The sequence below is a fragment of the Dipteris shenzhenensis genome, chromosome 18, assembly GCF_047967505.1.
Source record: "Dipteris shenzhenensis isolate YYH24624 ecotype China chromosome 18, Dip_SZ_1.0, whole genome shotgun sequence".
NCBI classification, from domain to species: domain Eukaryota; kingdom Viridiplantae; phylum Streptophyta; class Polypodiopsida; order Gleicheniales; family Dipteridaceae; genus Dipteris; species Dipteris shenzhenensis.
The window spans coordinates 16,161,027-16,184,349 of NC_141613.1; the positions used below are offsets into that span (position 1 = coordinate 16,161,027).

At 46.9% G+C, this 23,323-nt stretch overlaps 1 protein-coding gene across 1 annotated transcript; it reads right to left on the minus strand.

Annotated features, from left to right (window-relative positions):
- Window positions 1-18,924: 18,924 nt before the first annotated feature.
- Window positions 18,925-22,859, minus strand: LOC147890861 (pentatricopeptide repeat-containing protein At3g09040, mitochondrial-like). The gene is made up of 2 exons (XM_087390090.1): window positions 22,637-22,859; window positions 18,925-22,380 (listed from the first exon to the last, which is right to left on the minus strand). Exon 2 carries the CDS (start codon window positions 22,162-22,164, stop codon window positions 19,420-19,422), a length of 2,745 nt encoding a protein of 914 aa, XP_087246216.1. The 5' UTR covers window positions 22,165-22,380; window positions 22,637-22,859; the 3' UTR covers window positions 18,925-19,419.
- Window positions 22,860-23,323: the final 464 nt, after the last annotated feature.

Below are 23,323 nucleotides of genomic sequence, written 5' to 3' on the forward strand. Positions count from 1 at the left end.
TGAAGCCTTGTAATTCTTCACTAAAGAACAAACAAAGAAGATAAAAGGTAGAGAACTCTGTATTGTCTATCTATTCATCTATCTTGTGTTGTGTATTTTGTGCAATACTTGCTTTCTAAAATTGTATAAGCTTCAAATAATAAAATCAAGAAGCTTTTGCAAACTAGATCCAAGAACCTATATTATTTATATTTTTTATAAAACGGGTAAGAGAATTTGGGTTCATTAGAGGCTAGATGAGGGTAATGATGGGCTTTAGCCCTATATTCTTTATTTTTTTGAACCTATATTCTTTATATTTATAGCCAAATGGAAGGAAATTTGGGTTCATTAGAGGCCAGATGAGGCTAGTGATGGGATCTAGACCTTACCTTAAACGGTGTGCAATCACGTCCATAATGATCTAGTTCACCTTGGCTAGACCAACCAAGGGCTAAAAGTTGGTTTCCAATAATTACCAAAGGTAGAGGTTTTTAGCTCTACAATGGGAGATTGTGTACATCCATTGGTGTTTCTAGATTTTCTTTCTCAGTTAGTGTTTGTATTATTTATTTGCTTGAATATATGTCAATTAACCTCTAATCAATCCTCTCAATGGCTTGAAGACTATGTGTCTTTGAGCAACTATAAGGAGTCTTTTCTCCTTGATCTCTATCTAAGGCTTGAGAGAGAGTGTTTGGACCTTGACCAAAAAAGTAAATAGTGACATTTTTATTTATGGTTCCAAAATATTAGTGGTATTCATAAAAAATAAATAATATGTTGCCAAGCTTACCAAATCTCTTAGAAAAAACATGAAGCTTCCATAAATATTTTGTCTATACGCTCTCCAAATTTGGCTTATAGGAGCAAAGCAAGTCCCTATGAAGACCTCAATTCTCTTAGGTGATGAGGAAGCTAAGAATGACTCAAGCTATGATAGCTATAACCTCATTTAATTCACTTGACAAAGCTATAGCCCACAATGTCTATTGGATACAGTGAATGGCAAACCACACAAAAATGGTCATATTCCATGAATATGTGTTACACAAAGAAAGAGAAAAATGAGGATGTATATCCTCTACATAGGCACTCTAACCCAAAGACTAAACTTTGGGGAGAAAAACTCCTAACTAGATGGGAAAATTGCCCCAAGTGTCAATTCATACCACACTACTCGTAATCTAACAAATCCTCCATGTAGTGGTAGTGTGAACATGTATAGAGAATGGATAAGTCACTTAAAGAGAAAGTAGCCTTAGAGTTAGCTTAGCATTGTGAATGTAAAGTTAGTTTTTTTTTTGAACTAATTATATAATTAAATTGACTAAGTCATGATGTATGCATCCCTTTTTATCCTAGATCAAATCATAACTACATCGATCAAAAATTAGTGCAAGTACTAGAAATACTAGTAATGCCTATGATCGTTTGTATAGAGTCTAGAACTATTGAGTGAAAGAAAAATTTGGGATCAAGATATTCCAAATCTTCCTTTATATATTTAAGATTGTAAGGAAGAATTAGCTTTACTTATGAATCTAGATAGATTAGAGTTCCATTTTTAGACAAAGAATTGAAAAGATAGGGAGCATGTGGGTTTGAATCTAAGGAGGAGGGATAAGAGGCATGAGCCTAAAAATAAAACACAAGATGAGGAGTTCAGCCTACATGCATGTAAGTGCAACACTTCAAACTTGTACTTACATGGTTGCGAAAGCACGTGGGTGGAAGACTACCTTGAGGATGATGGTGGAAGATGAGCTTGAGGATGAGGCTGAAGGTCAAGGGTGGAAAATGCCTTTTTGAGTTGCATATCAAAGAATACTTAGCTTTACTCTCATGATAGGAAATTGTGGGTCATTAGAGTCTAACGATTTTGGCCATCATGGTTGTAGACCAATGAGCTTGTAGACAATCAAATCTGTGCATAATTTTGCTTGTGTTTGATGCCCCTTTTTGAGCGTACTAACTGGTCTCAAATAATTCACGATGTGAAACTACGGGTCATTAGAGTCCATTAACTTTAACTAGCATGGTTGTAGACCAATGAGCTTATAGACCAACCCTATACACCATCAAGCTTGTGCATAACTTTGTAGTTCGAGTGGTGACTCACGTGTCATGGGGATCTTGGAAGAATGCCGTTGATGCCTCTACTTTGAAACAACTCCTTGTGGGAGCATCATATGTGCAAGCCTCCTACTTGTGTCACCCAAGCGTCTACCAGATTGTGTGCAAGTGATTCCATGAGGGGGAGAAGAGAGAGGAGTGGGAAGAGGAGAGGGAAGAAAGGGATGAGAGCAAGGGGGAGGGAAGAGTGGGGAAGAGACAGAGTGGCAATCACAAGACAACTTAGCAAGAGGAAGCAAGAAGACTCAATGCAAGAGAATGAAAGAAAAGAGAGAGCTTCTATTCCAAAACTTGCAAGTACACAATGAAGACCAAAGTCAAACTTTTGGCCTTATATACATTCTGCCTTTTAAAGGGAGGGCTAACCCTTGTACTTTCATGTACCTCTCTCATTCTCATTTTACAACCACTTGGACCCATTCAGCTCCAAGGCAAATGTCACATACTAATCCTCATGCTCTCTCCTACATCTCCGCTTGCTTAACATAGTACATGAACTATTAATCGTGGTGGCAGTTAACATGCCCCCCTTCTTGTTCACAATCCATCCCTTGCAGGATGTCGATCTTGAGGGCATTGTTCATGATGCAATACCAATCAAAGGTTTTGTGGGAGATGCGGCTAAATGGATGGAGCAGCTTCCAGAAGTGTGTCTTGAACATTTTTTTTAAAGGTCTAGATGTGGTGACCATGAAGATTGCAAACACACGTGGACAGGCAAAATATATTTTTCTCATCTTCGGACAAGTCTTGGAAAATTATGCATAGGGTTTTGGTCCCTATGGAATTTTCCCATTTGATTGTTGGATTTGATTGTTGGATGAGAAAATATGATCTTGATTTGGAGGTGCTTCCATTGGATAAGCACGCGTGTGTTGAGGTGATCTTCCACTTGTAGAGTAGCCACAAGCTCTTGGTACAACACCATTGTGCATTGTAGCGGGGCTTCATTGATGTTTTCTTCCAATGCCTCATTGTTGTGCATTAGTAATTGGAGTTCAAGCTTGGAGAAGATTATCTTTTGGGAGTGCATCTCATTCATTTTTTCTTTGTATTGCTGGTAGATGGTTGTATATGCCTCCTTAAGCTTTCTCATTTGCAAGTTGACCTTTGCCTGTAGAGGGATGTCTTCAGTGGTATTGGACCATTGGTCCAAGACTTGTGCTTGTGTGTGAAGTATTGGCCTCTTGAGCGATAGCAAGTTGGTCCTTTAAGATTCTACATTCCCTTATAAGCTCGTCAATGCTGAAGGCATATACTGCCAAAGATTGTTTCATGTCTTCAAGCTTGTCTTTGCAATCCTGGAGTTCTTCTTCTCTTCTTTCTTTTCTTCTCCTTCTCTTTTCCTTTCTCTTTTTCCTCCCTTTTCCCATCCAAAACACAAAATCACATGTGCCCACAACTGCAGCATAGCCGCGACCACATTATGATAGAAATGCTATCTCAAAAGAGGAATAGATTAAGAAATGGATTAGTCCTAATGAAAGGGACATGGTAGGGTCCAAAAAGTCATAACCCCCATTCACCTACTTGGGTTATCGCCACGAGTAACCCCACCTCTTACACCTCTTACACCACTCTTACTCTTAGGTGAGAGCCAGCAAAATTCAAAATTTGAAACTCAAATTTTGAATTCCCTCCGTCCTCTCTCTTCCTTCCCTCCCTCCCTCCCTCCCTCCCCCTCCCCCCTCCCCCTCCTCACTCCCTCCTCCCCCTTCCCTCCTCCTCCAACTTCTCCCTCCTCCTCCTACTTCTTCCTCCTCCTCACTCCCTCCTCCCTCTTCCCTCCTCCTCCTCCTGCTTCTCCCTCCCTCTCCCTCCTCCTCCACGACTTCTTCCCCTCCCCGCTCTATCTTGCTCCTCCCTCCCTCTTCCTCCATGCCTACTCCTCCCCCTCCACACTTGCTAGTGCTCCCCCCTTCCCTTCTCCATCCATACTGGTCCTCCCCCTTTATCCCTCCTCTTAATCTTTTGGCCCTCCCTCATCCATCCGTCCTTTTCCTTGCCCTCCCCCTTCTTATGTGAGGCTCCTTTGAGCTTGCTTCTCCACACTTGCTCCTTCTCTATGCCTCCTCTTAACTCCCTTACTCATGGCACCATTCAAGGATGTCTCCAACAAGTACTAGGTTCACTTAGAGTTGGAGGCTAAATATGCAAGCACACATAGATCCCACCACCCAAAAGATCCCTTGTTTCATACAAAGTACTTTACATGAAGGTATAATATTTTTCAAGTACTTAATAGAACATCACAATACTATACAAGCTCTGAAGCTAATAAAGTACATAAATATCTTCTCGTAGGTTAGTGAAAGGTTGCTCCTGCGAGCCCTCTCCCTCCCTCCTGCAGCCTCTACCTCCCTTGCTCACCCCCGCCTCAGCCGCCCTCACCCCCTCACCTCTCCGCCCTCGACCCTCGCCTCTCCTCTCACCCCGCCCCTTGCCTCACCCCCCGGCCTCCCGTCTCACTCCTCACTGCACCCTCCGCCCCCCTTGCCTCGCCCCTCTGCCTCACCTCGCCCCTTTGCTACGCCCTCCCCTGCCCCTCGCCATGCTCCCCACCTTCCCCTCGCCATGCTACGCCCTCCCCCGCCCCTTGCCACGCTATGCCCTCCCCACCTCGCCCCCTCGCTACGCCCTCCCCTGCCCCTCGCCATGCTACGCCCTCCGCCCTCCCCTCGCCCCCTCGCTATGCCCTCCCCTGCCCTTCGCAATGCCTTCCCCGCCCCTCGCCACGCTCCCACCCGCCCGCCCCTCGCCCCTCCCGCCCTTTCGCCCTGCCCCCTCGCCCCTCCCGCCCTTCCGCCCTGCCCCCTCCCGCCCTTCCGCCCCACCCCAGCCATCCCTCGCCCTCGCCTCTTCACCCCCCTGCCCTCCATCCTCCGCCCCCACCCTCGCTCTCCACCCCTGCCCCCTCCGCCTCCCGGCCTCCCGCCCTCGCTTCCACCGCCATCCCTCCCCCTCACCTTCGACCCCCGCCTCCACTCCCGCCTCCGCCCTCCGCCCTCCAACCTTCCCGCCCTCCACCTCCGCCCTCGCCTGCGCCTCCGCTTCCCCCACCCGACTCGCTTCGTTCTGTATGGCCTCACCCTTCTTCATCACACCCAGGCTCCACCCCCTCGTCTATCCCCCCCCCTTTTTTGGGTGGCTGCCTCTTCTTCATCGGAGGTCTCGTAGTTTGTCTTGGCAGTATGGCGGCTCCCTGCCTGGAACGAGAGGCCCAGTCGGACCCTCCCTCTCCAGATGCCTACCGCATTATCTTGATAGAGCAACAATCGTCTCGGGTATGGGAGGTTGCCAATGACTTTGCCCTTACCTCTGTCTATGGCAGAGTCATTGGACATTCCCCTTCCAGATCAGCCATCAGGGACTGGCTCCAGTCCACTCTCATGCTAGAGGACAGCCACATTGAGGAGGTGGCCCTTATGGGAAGGGGCATCTTCTAGCTTAAACTCTCCACTGCGAAAGCTGCGAGCAACCTGATTGCTGGTTCCCCCACATCTGTGGATGGAAAGATCATTATGATAGTCCCTTGGTACCGTGGATTCAGTGCAGCGGATTTTGATGCTCGTTTCTGCATACCTTGCCACCAAGTGACGCTAGTATTTCTAGGCCTTGCTGCTGAGCTGCGACCGATTGTCAGGGACCTGGGCTCCCACTTTGGCTGGGTTATGCATGACACTTTCGCCGACGCGGTTACTACGGCAGGAGCCCCCCGAGTTCGTGTGGCTGTGGCAGACCCTATGACTCTCCCTGCAGTGATTGAGATCGTGACAGATGCTGGCAGCATTACCCAAAGCATGGTAGTCACAGGACAGCCAGGCCAGTGCCTGAGGTGTCACGGCTTTGGGCACCTGGCTGCTATTTGTCCACGATTCTCCAGTTCCTCTCAGCCCCCCCCGCCCCCTCCCCCTCCGCCCCCTCCCCCCCCTTCGGGCAGTCACGTCAGGAGGAGCAGAGGCAGCCGAAGTCCGGTCCAGAGATAGCTGGCGGTTGGACTGAGGTCAGAAGGAAAAGAGGAAAGAATAAGAAGATTTCCGAAAAAGGCAAGGAGGCAGAGGTTACCCAACCTCCTGCAGCAGCGCCTTAGAGACCTGACAGGCAGCCGCCCCAGGGTCCTGGGAGAGCTTCTTCTTCGACGGTAGCCCGCCCTCCACAGCCTCAGGTCCCCCTCTCTTCCGCTCCCCAGCCCCCTTCCACTCAGTCCCAGCCCCTTCCCCAGTCGCACCCCCCTCTTCCCGACCCGCAGCATCAGCCCCCGCCTCTTCCTCTTCAGTCTCCTCCTCTTCCTTCTCAGCCCCAGTCCCAAGTGTAGCCCCATCCCCCCCCCGCCTCTCTCAGCTCTCGTGCAGTGTCAGCTGTACCGATGGTTCCTCAGCCGCGGGCAGCCCCCACTCCCCCTCCTCCACCCCCCTCGCTAGTCGCCTCCGTGGAGTCTGAGTTGCCTACCCCCCAGCCACCTCCCCCACAGGCAGGACACCCTGAATCTACACCACCCCTGGAGCAGTCTTCCCTGTCTGCTAGCCCCTCAGTTGCAGACTCTGGTGGGCCTCAGCTTCAGGAGAGAGAGCTTCCTCGCGAATTCTACAGATCTGGCCCCTGGGACTACTTGGATGTGGCCGACCTTGGGACCTTCCCTGCTTGTCTCGACATCAGTATCTTCCTGCTCCGTAAAGGGGCGGATGGGAAGATCGCAGCCTTGGCCCCGAGGGATGGCCCTAGCTTTGCTTTCACATTCCTCAGCGATGGCACCGAGACTTGGACTGACGACTCGGTCTGGGAGGCTCTCAGAGAGCAGACGCACGCTCAGGTTTGCTCCTGGATAGGCCCGTCCGGTGGACAGCTTCTCGAGACTCAGTGGTCCGAGGGTGACGTGCGCCTACAGTGGCGTTGCGCCGCCAAATGCTTCAGATTGATTGTGATCCTCAGGCCCCCTCTTTCGTGGCCCCTCCCCCAGGATGTCAGAGCCTGGACCCCTCAGAAACTCCGAGCCTTCTACGGGATGACTACTTCAGAGATCTCGAGTTGGCTCGAGAAAGTGTTTGTTCATGGCGCTAAAGGCCTTACGCCTTTGCTAAAGGTGTTGAAGAACGGGCAGGACGACCCCGCCTCCCCCTCCAAACCCTCTCATAAGCATCAGCGCCTCCATTCCGAAATGTCAGCTTCTTCATCGTCATCTGCCGCGAGCAGACAATTGTTCGCAGCCTACCAGTCCTCACCATGAGCTTACACCTTGTCTCCTAGAATGTGAACGGGTTTCATTCTTCTGGCACCCGTGGTCCTAGGAAGCTCATCTTGAGACAGGAACTTCAGCCAGCAGTAATTGGTCGCTTGGATATACTTCTGCTCCAGGAGCACAAGCTTTCTATGGCTCATTCCCGTAGCTGCAGGAAGATTCTCCCTGACGCTCTCACACTTATTGGGAGCCCTCGATCGGCGCACAGGGGAGGAGTGGCGGTGTTTGTACTTCCGTGTGCGAGCAGTCAGCCCAGGGAGTTTTTGGTCATGGTACATTGATCCCAGGCCGTGCCCTTTGGGTAGGCCTAGAGTTGGAGGGTTCCAAAATAGGAATCCTCAACATCTATGCTCCCACAGACCTCCGATGCAGAGCCACCTTCTGGAGGACACTCACAGGGATTCTCCCAGACATGGATTCTTGGATTGTTGGAGGTGACTTCAACAATCTGGAGACCTTGGAGGACCAGTAGGGCAGAGGACCAAAGTTTACAGGTATGGCTCAGGCAGAGCAGTCCGCTTGGGACTCCTTTATCTTCGCGACAGGAGGTAGGGACAGCTGGAGAGACTCGTCCTTCCGCCGTTGGCACGGGAGCTTGGACTTCTCGTGGGGCTTCCGCAGGGAAGGAGGCAAACTCCTAGAGAGACTGGATAGATTTTATGTCAGTGATGATTGGGCCATCAGCAGAGGCGATTAGGTGGGTATAGTGCCAGGGACGACACTTTCCGACCACGTGCCTGTGCTCTTATCATTAGACTCGGCAGCTCAGTCCCTTCCTCCCCATTCGTGCCGGATTACCGACTCCATCTTCTTGAGGGAGGACGTGCACAGTAGTATCGGTAGCCTTTGGGACAGAGATTGGGGCGAGTGCGTGGAACTGGTTGATTCGGTAGCACAGGCTTTGCAGGAGTCCAGCCAGATTTGCCAGCTCGCAGCCCTTCAGGTTCGACAGGAGTGGTGAGGCAGAGAGAGAGCTCTTCGTAGGGACCTTGCTTCCATTCAGCGACTCCAGCAGGCAGCCCCGGGCTCGGAGGAGCTTCGGATCCAGGCCCTTCGAGCCAGAGCCCTTCTTGAGGAGACTCTCCAGCGCCGTTCAGAGTTTTCCTATCACGCCTCCCTCTCATTCTGGGCTCGGAAGGGCGACCGGATGTGCAGGGAGTTCTTCAGGACGCATTGCCAGAGAGCAGCAGGTGATCAGCTACGGAGTCTTAGGACAGCGGAGGGGCACATTGGCTACCGACTTCTACAGGACTCTTTTCCAGCAGGAGCAGATTGTCCCTCGCAGTCGACGTTCCTGCGAGGAGGTGTGGAGGCATATTCCAGCCCTAGTTCAGCCCAGCATGCAGGCGACGTTGTTGGCATCGTTCACTACTGACGAGATGTTGGAGGCCTTGATGGCCATCGATGGTTGGGCAGAAATGCCCTGGCGAGGATGGTCTATCTCGCGCTTTCTTCACCTCCTTCTGGGATCAGATCCATCAGCCCCTCCTAGCAGCCCTCCAGAGGATTTTCAGCAGCAGATATATGCCAGAGAGCCTCTCCTCGGGACTGATTTGCCTCATCCCGAAGGGAGGAGATCGACAGGAGATCCGTCAGTGGCGCCCGATCACTCTCCTCGCCACTGCCTACAAAATCCTTGCCAAGATGATCAGCGCCAGAGTTCGGCCTCTACTTCCTGACCTCATTCATGACACTCAGACAGGCTTTGTCCAGGATCGCAATATCCTGGATAATGTCTTCACCTTCTTAGAGGCGGCGGAGTGGGCTCAGCACAGTGGGTCACATTTAGCCATCCTACTTCTCGACTTTGAGAAGGCATATGATCGAGTGGACTGGTCCTTCCTGGAGGGTACTCTGGAGCGACTAGGGTTCCCAGCAGGATGGATTCAGGGTATTTCAGCATTATACAGGACAGCTTCCACCAGGGTCATCATCGGCGGCAGGATGGGAGAGCGATTTCGTTTGGAGAGATCAGTGCATCAGGGTTACCCCCTTGCTCCTTACCTGTTTCTCTTCTTCACCGAGGCCATGACATACTACCTTCGGGCGAGGTCAACCGGGATCCGGGGTGTTCGCCTTCCCATCAGGGAGGACACGGAGCTCCTGGATTCGGAGTATGCAGATGACACAGCACTGTATGTCCAGGATGATGAGATGATGCTGGAGAGGGTGAGGATGGCCCTAGAGGTCTTCTGTTCGGCAGCCGGTGCGAAAATCAACTGGAACAAATCAGTTGGTTTTCTCACAAACCCCGGGGCATGCTCACAGTGAGGGAGGTTTTTGGGTTTCAGGTGGATCTCGCGGGGACAGACAGCTAGATATCTCGGCTTTCAGGTCGGCCTGGATATCACGCTAGCTTAGTAGTTTCTCCCGGTGCTAGATTCCATTCGACGGAAGCTGGCTTTCTGGATCATTGCTAAGCTCTCTCTTGCAGGTTGTGCTCTTGTAGTCAACCAGGTTCTCCTAGCCACAGCATGGTATGTGGCTTCTTGTTGGTGTTTCTCGAGATCCAGCGTGGCATAGCTTAGGAGGTTGGTCCGGAATTTCCTGTGGTCTGGGGGGGACGGTCTCAGAGATACCAGAGCCAGGGTTGCCTGGCAGACAGTCATTCTTTCGCAGGCTGAGGGTGGCTTGGGGGTCATCAATCCAGAGCTTCAGAGTCAGGCCCTGTTGGGCAAGTTAGTTATCCGCGGTTTGACCCGGGGGGGGCAAACGTGGAAGATGTTACTTCAGCAGGGGGTCGGTTCTTGTGTCCCGCGCCAAGGTGGAGAGTGGCTACCGTCCCTCAGGTGGATCTTCACTTCTGCCCCGCTCACTCAGCCCCGCTCCCCACTCGTTCGTAGCCTTCTCATGGTTTGGAGGCGGCTCCACCTCAGTCTCATACAGTCCCCTCCTAGCTGTCAGGAGGAGATCGATCGCCAGCCGCTCATTTGGAATAGTCAGGTCAGAGATGTCGAGGGCCTTCAGCTTGAGGAGAGATCACACATCAGGTGGGACGGCTGGATGCGGGGGCCAGCCCGGTCCCCTCGAGTTTGGAGGGACACGTACAGACACTTGGAGACCGTTGCTCTAGGAGTTGCAGCTGGAGGTGCCCGTGGAGCTCAGGCGAGACGCACGGAGATAGACGAAGCGATTCCAGCTGGTTGGTTGGTTCCACCCGAGATTCAGATCCTCATGCCTGGTGATGATTGTTGGCTGGGACAGTTCACCCCCTGTGGTATCCCACTGGTGGTTGCAGGTCGGATGGACGACACCTCTGTTTCCTTTTTCGCGGTTATGGGGGACGGTCGACTCAGGAGAGAGGATGTGCTCATCGACCCCCTACTCCCATGGTAGAGGGTTCGGGTCGTAGGCCTCGTGGGGAAGGTTTGGCGGATCGATCCCAGTATAGAGCAAGATCAGCTGCAGTTATGGCGACTCTGGCTCTGGGAGGGGCGGGCCTTGTCAGAGCTTGATTGGGACCCAGGAGAGTGGAGATGGCCAGAGATTGTGACAGGTCAGGGGCCGACCTCTTTCTTTGCCTACAGCACGACATTGCGCAGGAGAGTTCTCAGGAGGATGCAAAGCCGCCCTCCCACCCAACGGCCCAGTTGGTATGCTCAGGGTATCTCCAGGCTATTTTTGCAGGCCTTCTGGAAGGCCTTGTGGGAGAGCTAGCAGCCGCGGAAGGTCTCCGACTTCCTTTGGCTTCTCGCCCACAAAGGTCTTCCAGTGGGGAGCTGGTTGTGGCAGGTTGGTCAGGATGGACGTTGTCAGATCTGTCACGAGGACGAGGAGTCACCAAAACACTGCCTGTGGAGCTGCACTCGCGCCCAGGAAGTGTGGAGGTGGACCTTCGGGATCCTTACTCGCGCAGCATCGGAGTTAGGTTTGATCACTTGGGGCGCGTTCTGCTGGTGCAGCACCGCACCTGGTTTTCATCACTTGTTCGAGGCATGTCCGCAGGACCCCACGTTCCTTATCACACAGGGGACGTGGGGGCTGATCGAGAGCATTCCGCCACACCTGGCAGAGGCTGGCACAGGATCTCAGGAGAGGCAGCCAGTCTGGGAGATTATTAGCAGCATCGCAGGATGGCACATTTGGACCTCGCGCTGTGCATAGATCGTCGGTGGCACCTCCCTTTCTACTGCCCAGGTCATGACTGACATCTGGAGTGAGATTATACACACCCTCAGAGGCCAGTGGGACCAGATACAGGGAGACTCCCGGGCTGTCCGGGAGAAGCGGAGACGTTTCCTTCGTGATTGGGACACACAGGGCCTCTTCTTCGAGCATACTTCACAGGGCCTTCAGTGGCGCTACTCACCACCTCTCTGGCTGTTCATTCACACTCGCCTGATCCCTCCGTGAGAGAGAGCTTTACTTTTTGTTTCCTTTTTGGGCTGCGTCCGATTTGTGAACGCAGCCCCGTCAGTTGCAAAGCTGACCTCATGTATCTTGTTTTCGAAGTAATATAATCAGCACTATTTTTTTGAAAAAAAAAATAAAGTACGTAAATGCACACACTTTAAGTACTTTCCCAATAGTTCACAGTACAATGCACAAGGCATGGATGGAGTCCAATTTTTTTTTTTGGGGTACTTAACGGTACTTAATTGTACTCATTGACAACATCAAACTATGCATGAGAAGAGAGCATGATGATCAAGTAGTTTACACAATGTCAGTAACTTTTTGCATTTATACAAGAAAAATGTTTCAACTTACATTATAAATAGGGGTGCATAAACTTCCTCATATTTGCATTGTCAAGGCAACATATCCAAAAATGTATAAGGAGGGGTACATAAATTTTCCTATGTTTACATTGTCAAGGAAATATATACAAAAATGTATAAGCAGGGGGATATAAATTCCCCATGTTTACATTGTAAAGGCAACCTATACAAAAGTGTATAAGGAGTGATACATAATTTCCCCTCAGCTATTATTTTCCATGTTCAACCATTCATCATAAGCTAAAATTCTTCCTCCTTGGAGAAGAGACTCCAATATATATATCTATCTATATATATGGAAAAGGCTAGGCAAAGGAGAAATAGGAGGTGAGGGGAAATTATGTACCACTCCTTATACACTTTTATATATGCATGGCCTGAGGTCACTCATCATGAAACCCCGTGGCTCAATGGAATACTACTCCTCCACCCTTGGGACTATCACATATGTGCCAGGGGGATTCTTATTACACTTGTACATAGAGTCATCCACCAATAAGGTGTTGGTGCTATTGAATTGCGGATACAAGTCCCAAAAATGTTTGAGGTGCTTTAAAAATATGGGTTTCCTTGATGGAAATTGGAAATCAATAGCCAAACAACTTTCATGTGCCATCCACCCAGCCAACAAGCCTTTTGTTCTTGCAAAGCATTTTTCTAGATTATGTTCTAATTGGCAAGCTTTGTAGTGCTCCAAATAAACACATTCACATATGTACTTGCTACAACCAAGAACTGTTGTGCCTCTTTCCATAGATAGTGCTTCACCGAACCATCACCGATACACTCTACAATATCAAAGCCAAAATCAAGGGGACATTTGGCCCTTCTAGGGTCAAACATGTTCATTAATACATTGTTAAGGTTGAGGATAAGGGCTGGCTTTCCCTTCCAATAATCTTCTTGAAACTTTGGAGGTGTCACAAACACAGGTGGCACCCTATCAATCTATATGACTTATGCTATAGTTTCTTGCACCTTGACTTTTTTTAGGTGTTGTGGTCCTATATAAGTGAATTGTATTAGCAAATAAACATGCTAAATAGTGTACTTTATCACAATAAGAATTATACTTTCATTACAAAAAGAGAGAGTACAAGTAGATGCACAAAGACAAAAATTTATAATTCAAAAGTGGAGATTACAGAAGTGGAACTTCACCTCATGCAAGCACATTGGAGGATCTACTACATTTCTAGAGTTTTTTACATGCTCAAAGAGTGCGTTGTATGTGGTGTGAATTCTTTTACACATATGTCCAAAAATTTGCAAGACAAGACAACATTTCAAGATAAGATAAGACAACCCCATCTTACACATATATGTCCACAAAGTCTAAATACAAAGACAACATGACACACGGGCTTCACCATCATTTTGTTTTCACCTTAATCCTCTCTTCTTTGAAAACTTGTCCGCCAATCATTGAAGAGTTTCCACCTTTGAATCGAGGCTACAATTGACATCACTAAGTATTTTCAAAGCAGCATCCACACCAACTTCTGCTACATCATCCAAATGGGCGGCCTCCTCCTCAATCGTCTTCTCCTTAACCTTCTTAGGAGCACTCTTTGTTGCATTCTCTTTTCCTTGCACCCATCGACTTCTACTACTTCTTCCAGATGAGCCGTCTCCTCCTTAGCAATCTTCTCCTCTACCTTCTTGGTAACACTCTCCCTTGCATTCTCTGCCCCCCACCCACCTGCTCCACTCTCTTCTCGTACATCAAATGAAAACTCCTCTACAAGCTTCTCTCCCCAAGGATAGTCACTAAACATTGATGGTTGGGTAGACACCCAACTACAGCTAAGATCTGGGATTCTCTGGCTACAGCTAGGCTTCACACATGTCGATGTGGATGTACTTGCACTAGTAATGCACAAAGGGTGGTATTGGTGTCTACATGCAAGCATGTAGACACAAACCACATCATCACCCTTGAATGGTAAGCATAAGCAACACATTCCCCATAGAAAGTAATGTTGTTGAGCCCATTCGGAGTATGGGGTGTGGGATCTATAGTAAGCATGTCATCAACCTTGAGTTGTTGTACTATGCCTCTATAAACAGACATTGTCTCTCCACATCTGCAATTGTGGTCATAGCAGCTTGATATCTTTTCTACATGGGCATATTAAATATATTAAATAATTAGAGAGAAGGAATAGATAAAGAATTTCACTATGCACACACACTTAGAAAATCAAGCAAAGTGCTAATGAGACCTGCACAGTTCTTTAAAGTGTTTTCAAAGTGGATTGAAGCACTTTCAAGTGCTTTGAAGCACGTGAAGTACTTTGCAACACATTTAGAAAGTACTTTGAAGCACTTTCAAGTACTTTGAAGCACATTAAGCACTTTGCAGCACATTGAAGAAGTAATTTGAAGCACTTTCAAGTACTTTGCAACACATTGAAGGAGTAATTTGAAGCACTTTCAAGTACTTTAAAGTGCTTTGAAGTACTTTAAATCACTTTTAAGTCTATTTGAAGTACTTTAAATACTTTGTACCACATTCAAGCACATTCAGAAAGCAAATTCAAGTACCCAGAATTGGGCCACTTGGGCCCATATGGCTCCAAGGCAGATAGCATATCACCTTCCTCACACCCTCTCCTACTTCTTCACTTGTCATTACAATCATATGGTGCTTACCTGAACCATTAACTGTTGCGGTTAATATGCCCCCCTTCCTATTCACAATCTGTGGCCCTGGATTGTGTTTGGTGCATAATGTCCAGACTTAAGGGAATTGTTCATGATGCGGTGTCAATCAAATAGCCTGTGGGAGATGTGGCAGAATGGGTAGAGAGGCTTCCAAAAATGTGTCTCAAACATAGCTTCAAAGGTCTATATTTGGTGACCATGAAGATTTTGGACATATATATAGCCACATAACCTGAGGAAATAGAGGCCCTTCATTTAAGTCGAACACGATTTTTGATTGGAGCCGTTGATGATTCTCCTCTGTCGGTGGCTCGAGCATTGGAATGTCCCTGAGCAAAATGATGAGGAATCAGAAAAAATGCATGGTGGCCATGGCTGCTAGATCTAGGACTGATGCGAAGGTGGTATGGAATTCTTCCATCTGAGCAGCCAGTGCATAAGATCCCACTTCTGGAAAATCAAATTTGGGGAAGTTATATGCAATGTTGGGATTGGATGCACACATCTTCTCAAAATTTGGCCAACTCCATTGGTGGTGTGAAGTCATGTATGTGGGGTCGATCGGCCGTTCGAGGCCAATGGAACAATAAGTTCTCCAAAATGCCTCATGTCTCAAAAAAGGTATCCGCCATTGAGGCTATAGGCCTACTTCTGCCTTTGTGGTCGGATCCTGAGTGTAATCTGGCCTTCTGTACCCGCCCCTTATTTGTCTGAAATGCTCCTACCGCCATTTCTTGAAGCTCCTTTGAATGAGCTCGGTGAGGACCCGCACTTACATTATATCTTTGTGGTTGAGGTGGAAGATCTGAGCTTACCCTTCCATCTATTGATATCTGCATCATCCTCGATGGTTCTAAAGGATGTTATTACCTTCTACCATGTGCCATGGTTGGGTATTGACTCATGTGGTTGGTCCTCCTCTTTGTGTGTGTGCTAACTCACCGCCTCCTATACAGTTGACGGTATTAAAAGGGCTAGTAGCTAGAAATTTTACATCAGCTCAATGCAAATGAGGGCTCATACCAGAGTACATTAATGCAAGCAAATCAGAATTTAAGCTATCTCATTGTAAATCTGCAATTAGAGCTTGAGAAGCAGGAGAGTAGGCGTTTCTTCTGAGACGGACCAAGCAATAATGCTATGCTCACAATAAGGTAAGTATGGTGCAGTGTGTGCGTACTTGCAGTTCTTTCAATAGCTATCACATAACATTCTACGTGCATGAAGCAAGCGAGTGCTTATGACAAGTCTGTGTAACTGCTAGCTCCAAGATAAGTAGGAACTGCGTTGAAGTCAAGCTACAAGAAGGTGACAAGCATCCCAGCTACAAAGTAAGTTGCTTGTGCTAGTGAGACGGTGGAGGTTGGGTCGTGGCTAGGTGCTATGTTGGGGTTAGAAGGTGGTGGTGGCTATGGTGCAGTGCTGAATAGAGCCCAGAGTTGTCCATATCAAATTCTTGGAGAGTCTTGGGACATGCTACACGAGAATCATCAAATTGGATAATGCCAGTTTGAATCATCTTCTGGATAGCTTCTAAGGTATTATTATATAGGACAATGATTCTAGTTGGGAGATATCGGTCACTGTTATAGCTAAAAAGGCAATTGAATACATAATCAGCATCATCGTGGCCATATACTTGCAACCATTGTAGGCTTCTTTATAAGATTTTTGGGTTGCAAGGTAGGTCCTGTAGGGCCTTAGGTTTTAGTAGTTCAAGCATGGGACTGTTATTGGAGAAAATTGAGGAGTCTTGGATGACTCTAATCCACATCATAAAGTTATATACAATGGGGTGGTAGCAGCGTGTGGAGGACTAGGTCCTCATGAAAATATACCATGTCTATTAGGGGATGGACTGGATAATACGTGTGATAGAGTAGGGTCTCTAAGTCGTGGGATGCGATGGTGTGAAAAAATAGTTGAAGGTGTCTTCAACTTTGCGGTTAGTGAAGCAAAGCGAGGATGCACGTGTAGACGCATTCAACAGCAAGTGCTTGTGGAGGTTGTTGGGGTCTTGTTGTGGAGGAGTAGAAGCTCTTGCCGCCTATAAGTCTTTCTAGAGGCTAACAATATGCTATTTCCTTTGTAAGTCTTCCTGGAGGCTAACAATATGCTATTGCCTTTGTTGTATGCGCACATGGAGCCTTTCTATATGCTGTGCTTGCTAGGCCACCCCTGCCTCTAGGGCTTGTTTCTCCTCCTATGTCCTTTTGTATTATTTCTGGTCCATTGTGGCTTGACATTGGAGAGCATCATAACTAGCTGGAGCTTGTGGGTTGTTGGAAGAGTTTGTTGAGACGTATACTCTTGTCCTACTTTTTCCTAGCATTTGCCGTTCTGCCACCATGGTGGTAAGGGAAATACTAATTTCCTTTTGCGTGGCTTGATTGTCCTTGGGCATAAGCCTTGAGTCGTTGCTGTGGTGTATGCATCAGAGGTACAATGCTCCATTGCCTGATAAGCATTTATGCGGAAAATGTACTGTGGCAGCTGGTTGCCCTTGACCCTGTGATTTCTGCCTAGCTACAACTCCCTGGGCCTGTTCCTGAGTTAGATTTTGAGCGCGGCCACTTGCTGGGGTACGAGGAGTCGTCTGGCCACCGGGCTCTTGGGTCATGTCAATAATTTCTTCACCTTCTCAGATTGGCCTGTTAGGCAGAGTTTTTCCATGGCCTCAGCTTCTTTCTTTCGTGCTTCCTTCTCCTACTGTCTTCTAAGCTCGGCCTACTGTTGTTGGAGGAGAGCGTATTGCTCTTGCTTTTGATTGGGCTCTACCTTTTCCTTTGCCTGCCTGCCTGCTTGCTTGTTCCTCTTTCCTTTTCTTGGGCGATTGCTTGGTGGGAGTTGTCCTTTTGGCTAGTGCCAAGAGTAATGCACAATCTTCAGCGACAACCTCGTACCCTTTTGGAATTGCATCATTGGAGAGGAAATGGATTATGGGCATAATGGACTTGGGGTTGCCAAATTTTCTCCCCGAGTGCGTGCACACATTGACAATCTCCCTGTAAAAGTGATCTACCCAATTAGTCTCCTCCTGCTTATGGAGACGCACCAATAGGTTTGGAAGTGTGACATTGTGATGCTTAGTGTGTTTGATTTGGGCGAGGAGGGTGACGACCCGAGTTGCTTTTGCCAAGGTCACATTCTGAATTAAACTTATAGGGACACCACCCCTATGAGTAGGGAGTTAAATTGCGGTGCAAGATCTAATAGGGACTAAATAAGAGGACTAAATGCAAGACTTGTAGTGAAAGACAACCACGTTACAAGGATTATAGGAAAGAAGGCCGACTATCTTAGAGTATTTTTTACTATATCCTATGGATCTCCTACCAATGTGGATGAAGCTAGTAGGGCATGTATGGTGGAGAATCTTTTAGTTTTCCCTTGAGAATACCCCCAAGAGAATAGACCTTGAATCCATAGGGTCTCTTTTTGTTGTATTGTGCTCTTCTTTACAATTGTTCATATGCAAATTTGCATATATTGGGTATTTCCATGATATAGAATTCTTTTGAAATTGTTTAATATATCTATATCTTCAAGTTATATTTTGGAACCTATCAGGTAGAAAGTTGTAGGTTTCTCTATTTAACTAATGTGTCACAAAAGTTGACATAGACAGCATAAGGATAATTTTCTAGGGCATGAGCTACATTATAGGGGAGAACACACACACAGTCCAATGTAGTTTGTCATGATGAATCATTTCACAATACTCTTTGTCTAGCATGTATGAGGAAGAGTGCATACTTGAGAGCTTATTGGCTGAGGTAAATGAATACAAGCTTGCATATATTTTAATAAATAAACAATCCCCACATAAGGATGGTTCAGATCTATAAAGTATATCTATTGTGTATTTTTGGGGTCTCTTATTCAAATTCCTTCTTTCAAATTTGGAAGCCACTTTTTTTTTAATGGTGAAAGATGGGTACTCCAAGATCTGATTTTCTACGACTTCTTTGAACCGAAAAGTAACATGCTTACCTAATTTGATTTCTTGAAGTCAAATGAAAACAGCCTAAATGCAAGCAACATAAGGACTTTTTGTCAAATTTTAAAAGCTTCACCTGTACTTTTGAAGCTTCCCAAATGGGAGAAAGCAAAAAATTCTTCACCTCTTCTCCATGTACAAGGTACAAGTCCTTTCTCAATTTTACGATAGTAAAAGCCGCTTACTTCTCAATGTAACTTCTTATGTATTTGGAATTGGTTGTGTGCTACACACCACATATCATCACAAGGCTATATACCATGCACATGATGGGCCGGTTGGGACACCACACTTAGGGCTGCTATGCTCTGTCTTTCAACCCCAATGCTTTTAAGTACACCTCACACAATAGTGCCACATGATCATTGTAGTCCCAGTGTATTTAAGTGCCACATCAGCAAGATCATGTAGATTCTAGGAGCATGTTTGTTATATCTCTATAGAACCATCTGTAATCTTGTATTTTTTCCAAGCTGCTTGATGGCATAGTCATTAACATGGGAAGCCCTCAAGACTACACATACTTCGATATGATCATTCACTTTCATTAAACTCTTCATAGTGTGAGTTTCAAAAGGATGTCCTCCTATCAACTCCTTTGCATGAAAAATTGTACTTATTCTCTACTATCACATGCTCTTGATAATCCTTCATTTGACAATAAATTAGATTCTCGTCCTTCAAATCAAATTGTTGTCCTGCCACACACACGACACAGCATATATGTTTGATAGCACAATATAAGCTGCAGTATTTTGTGGTTCAAGTTCCAGAACATGTTCCACAGCAAGTTCCCCTAATTTGCAATCGCCACTAAAACCACATGCACGAAGCAAGGCCACCCACACCTTAGCACCACCTTGGAAGGGCATTTGTTGAATCCATTTGACTGCATCCTCCAAACGGCGTGATCGGCCAAGAAGATCAATTACACAGGCATGATGCTCTGTTATCGGCATTATGTCATACTCTTGAACCATGCAGTGGAAAATTCGACACCCTTCTTCCACTAGGCCCTCATGGCTGCACGCAGAAAGGACAGCAATAAATGTGATATGATCCACATTTATACCTTCTTGCTGCATTTGGAAAAATAACCGAAAAGCAAGCCTTGCATTTCCATGCTGTGCATATCCTGTAATCATTGCATTCCATGAGACTACATCTCGTCTTAGCATTTTGTCGAATACATAGCATGCATCAACTAAGCATCCACATTTAGCGAGCATATCAATAAGGGTACTCCCCACAAAAATGTTGGACTCATATCCACTCTTGACAATGTAGTTATGTATGTGCTTCCCATGTTCCAGGGCAACCAGGCCTGCACAGACCTTCAGGATGCTATTACAGGTGACCTCACTTGGCCTTACGTCTTGCAATTCCATCTCCCAGAAAAGTTCGAAAGCCTCAGTCGTATGCCCCTGCAGGGCATATCCTGCAATCATTGTGTTCCATGAAATCACATTTCTTTTAGACATATGATCGAAGAAGTGTCGTGCATGCTCTACATTCCGACAGTTAAGATACATCTCAATAATAGAATTGCCTACAATAATGTCCGACTCTACTCCAGCTTTCAATAAAAAAGAATGCATCTGCCTACCCTGTTCAAGTACAGTAAATCTCCTGAGGACACTGACCAACGTAACTTCATCTGGCTTCACACCCTCCTGTTGCATTTGCCAAAAGAGCATAAGGACCTCTCTGTCAAGCCTATGCTTTGAATAGCCTGAAATCATAATGGTCCACGAATATACATCACGTTGATGCATTGAACTGAATACTTGCCATGCATCATCGACTCCACCACATGCTAAATACATTTCAAGCAGGTGATTTGCAAACAACAAACTTGGCTTGAATCCCTCTTTCATTATATGGAGATGAATCGTTTTGCTCTGCTCCAGATCTCCCAGGCTGCTACATGCCTTTAAAAGGCTAATGAAAGTGGCCTCATTCGGCTTGAAACCTACTTTTGCCATTTGTTGAAAAAGTTTTAAAACCACATCAGTGTGGCCTTGCTGTACATAACCTGCCAGCATTGTATTCCAAGAGACCAGATCTGGCCTTTGCAAGTTATCAAACACTTCCCGTGCATCTTTTATCCCCCCACATTTACTGTACATATCAATTAGGGTGTTTCCCACAAATATATCTGAGTCAAACCCACTTTTTCTGATGAGGGCGTGGATCTGCCTCCCCTGCTCAAGCTCACCCAAGTAAGCACAGGCCTTAAGGATGCTAACAAACGTGACTCTGTCTGGCTTAATCCCTTCTTTTTCCATTTGAGAAAAGAGTTCAAAAGCTTTCACAGCATGCCCATGCTGAGTGTATCCTGAGATTATTGCATTCCATGAGACCAAGTTCCGTTTTGGCATCTTGTAAAACACTTCAAGTGCATCCTCCAATCTCCCACACTTGCCATACATATCAACAAGAGTGCTCGCTAAAAAGACATCTGCTTCAAATTTATTTTCAAAAATCTTCATATGGATCTGCTTCCCCTGATCCAGGGGCTCTAGCTTGGCACAAATTTTAAGCATACTTAGAAAGGTAACCTCATCTGGCCTTACTCCCTCGCATTCCATTTGGCAAAAGAGCTTGAACACGTCAATAGAACAACCATGCATTACATATCCCAAAATCATTGCATTCCACGAAACCACATCTCTACTTCGCAATTTATCAAACACCTGGACTGCCTCATGGAGGCTCCCACATTTAGCATACAAGTCAATAAGGGAGTTGCCCACAAATATATCCGACTCAAACGCTCTTCTAATTATTTGTCCATGAAGATGTTGGCCCTCTTGCAATGCTCTTAAAACAGCACAGACCCTAAGAATACTCAGGTATGTAACCTTGTCCGGCCAGATCCCCTCCCTTTCCATTTGCTGCAAAAGGGTAAGTGCCTCTTCACCAGACTTATGCTGGGCATATCCTGTTATTATTGTGTTCCAAGTGACCAGGTCTCGCTTATCCATCTTGTCAAACACCTGACGAGCATGTTTTACACTGCTACATTTAAAATACATGTCTATAAGAGAGTTTTCCAAACGGATACTGTAGGTCTCTCCATTGTTGATGATCTTTGTGTGAATCTTCTTGCCCTGTTCTACGGATCCAAGGTTGGCACATACCTTCAGGATGCCCAAATAAGTGACCCTGTTTGGCTTTATACCTTCTTGCTCCATCTGCTGAAACAAGTTTAGAGCTTTTTCAGGTCGCCCGTGCTTTGCAACTTCTGCAATCCTCAAAGTCCATGTGAGCACGGTACTTTCAGAAATTTCCTCGGATGGTTTTGTTGCGTCTGCAACACTCCCACGATCAATGTAGAAGTTGAGAGCTGTATTGCCTAAAACGATGTTCTGCTTCATTTGAGTTTCCATCAAGCGAACATGGACCTGCTTCCCTTTAGTCATATCGATGTATCCCTGGAAGATATATCATGCATCATGACCTGCATGAATGCCTTGTTGGCCGTAAGAATCTTTGTCAGGTCCCCAGCAGCTGCAGTAGAGTCCTTGCCGCAGTCCCCCTTCCAGTGCCTTCGGAAAGGAACGCTAATGGCTGAAACTCTAACCTCATCATTGCGATGATGCATAGCTAAATATTGCATCCGCTCTGACCAGAAGACCCTGCATGACCGAAAGCCACAGTTGAAGGCAACGAATGAAATTAAAGCTGAAATGCGATCAGAGAAACAAGTACCGTAAGCTTGAAAACTCTAAAGTCTAATGCAAAAATTGAGCTCAACGCTCAAATCTCCGAAACCACTCTTCACCATTTCCCTGAACTGCATGCCCTATTCGGATCACTCGCACGCGAGCTGACTGTAAAAGAAAACGAAAATGATTAAGATTCCTGCGCCATGCCGGAAAAGAAGAGAGGTACCAAATAGGTAAGACAATGATGGAGCTGGAGGAGCAGGGGGTGGTTCTACGAGGAGGAGGGCCGTAATCCATTGCATTGAGGGCGCTGGTAGGGCGATGATATGGGCAAGGAGGGAAGAGCATGTTGGGTTGGAGGAAATGGGTGGTGGCTATGGAGTGATTGGCTGCGATGGGCTGTCCTGTTTTCTGTGAGAATTTTACAACTGTCTTTCCCATAGGCAGGAAGCTCCTTAGGCCCTATTCCCATTACCAGCTCGTGTAGCTTTACCATTCGTCCCAAAAATCGAAAGCATAAATTATGATTTTAAAATATCCGAAAATACCCAATATTTGGACTGTCCACTTGTCCAAACTTTGTTGGCTCTCTTTTGCATGAGTGCTGGCCTAATTATTGGCATGCATGGTCTTCACTGCGCCGAATACCTGTTGTGGAGGCTAATGGGCGTTTCGGCGCACTTTTGTCATGACTATGTATTTGCAGCATATTCGCCTTAATGAATATATCTTTGTGGAGAATGAAATTCAAGGACGAATTTGTTGTGCTTCTCCTCTCTTCTTGGCTGTTTAAACACAAGTTTGGAGACGAATGCAATACTTTCTTCCTCGTTCCTGCTTTTGGAATTCTTCTTATGGATGCCCCTGGTGATTTTATGGATACTGATAGCGATACATTCGCTAAAGGTATTCC

Bases quoted from the DNA above. Each gene is read 5' to 3' on its own strand.
- LOC147890861 (XM_087390090.1), bottom strand. From the start codon at position 22,164: ATGACTAAAGGGAAGCAGGTCCATGTTCGCTTGATGGAAACTCAAATG.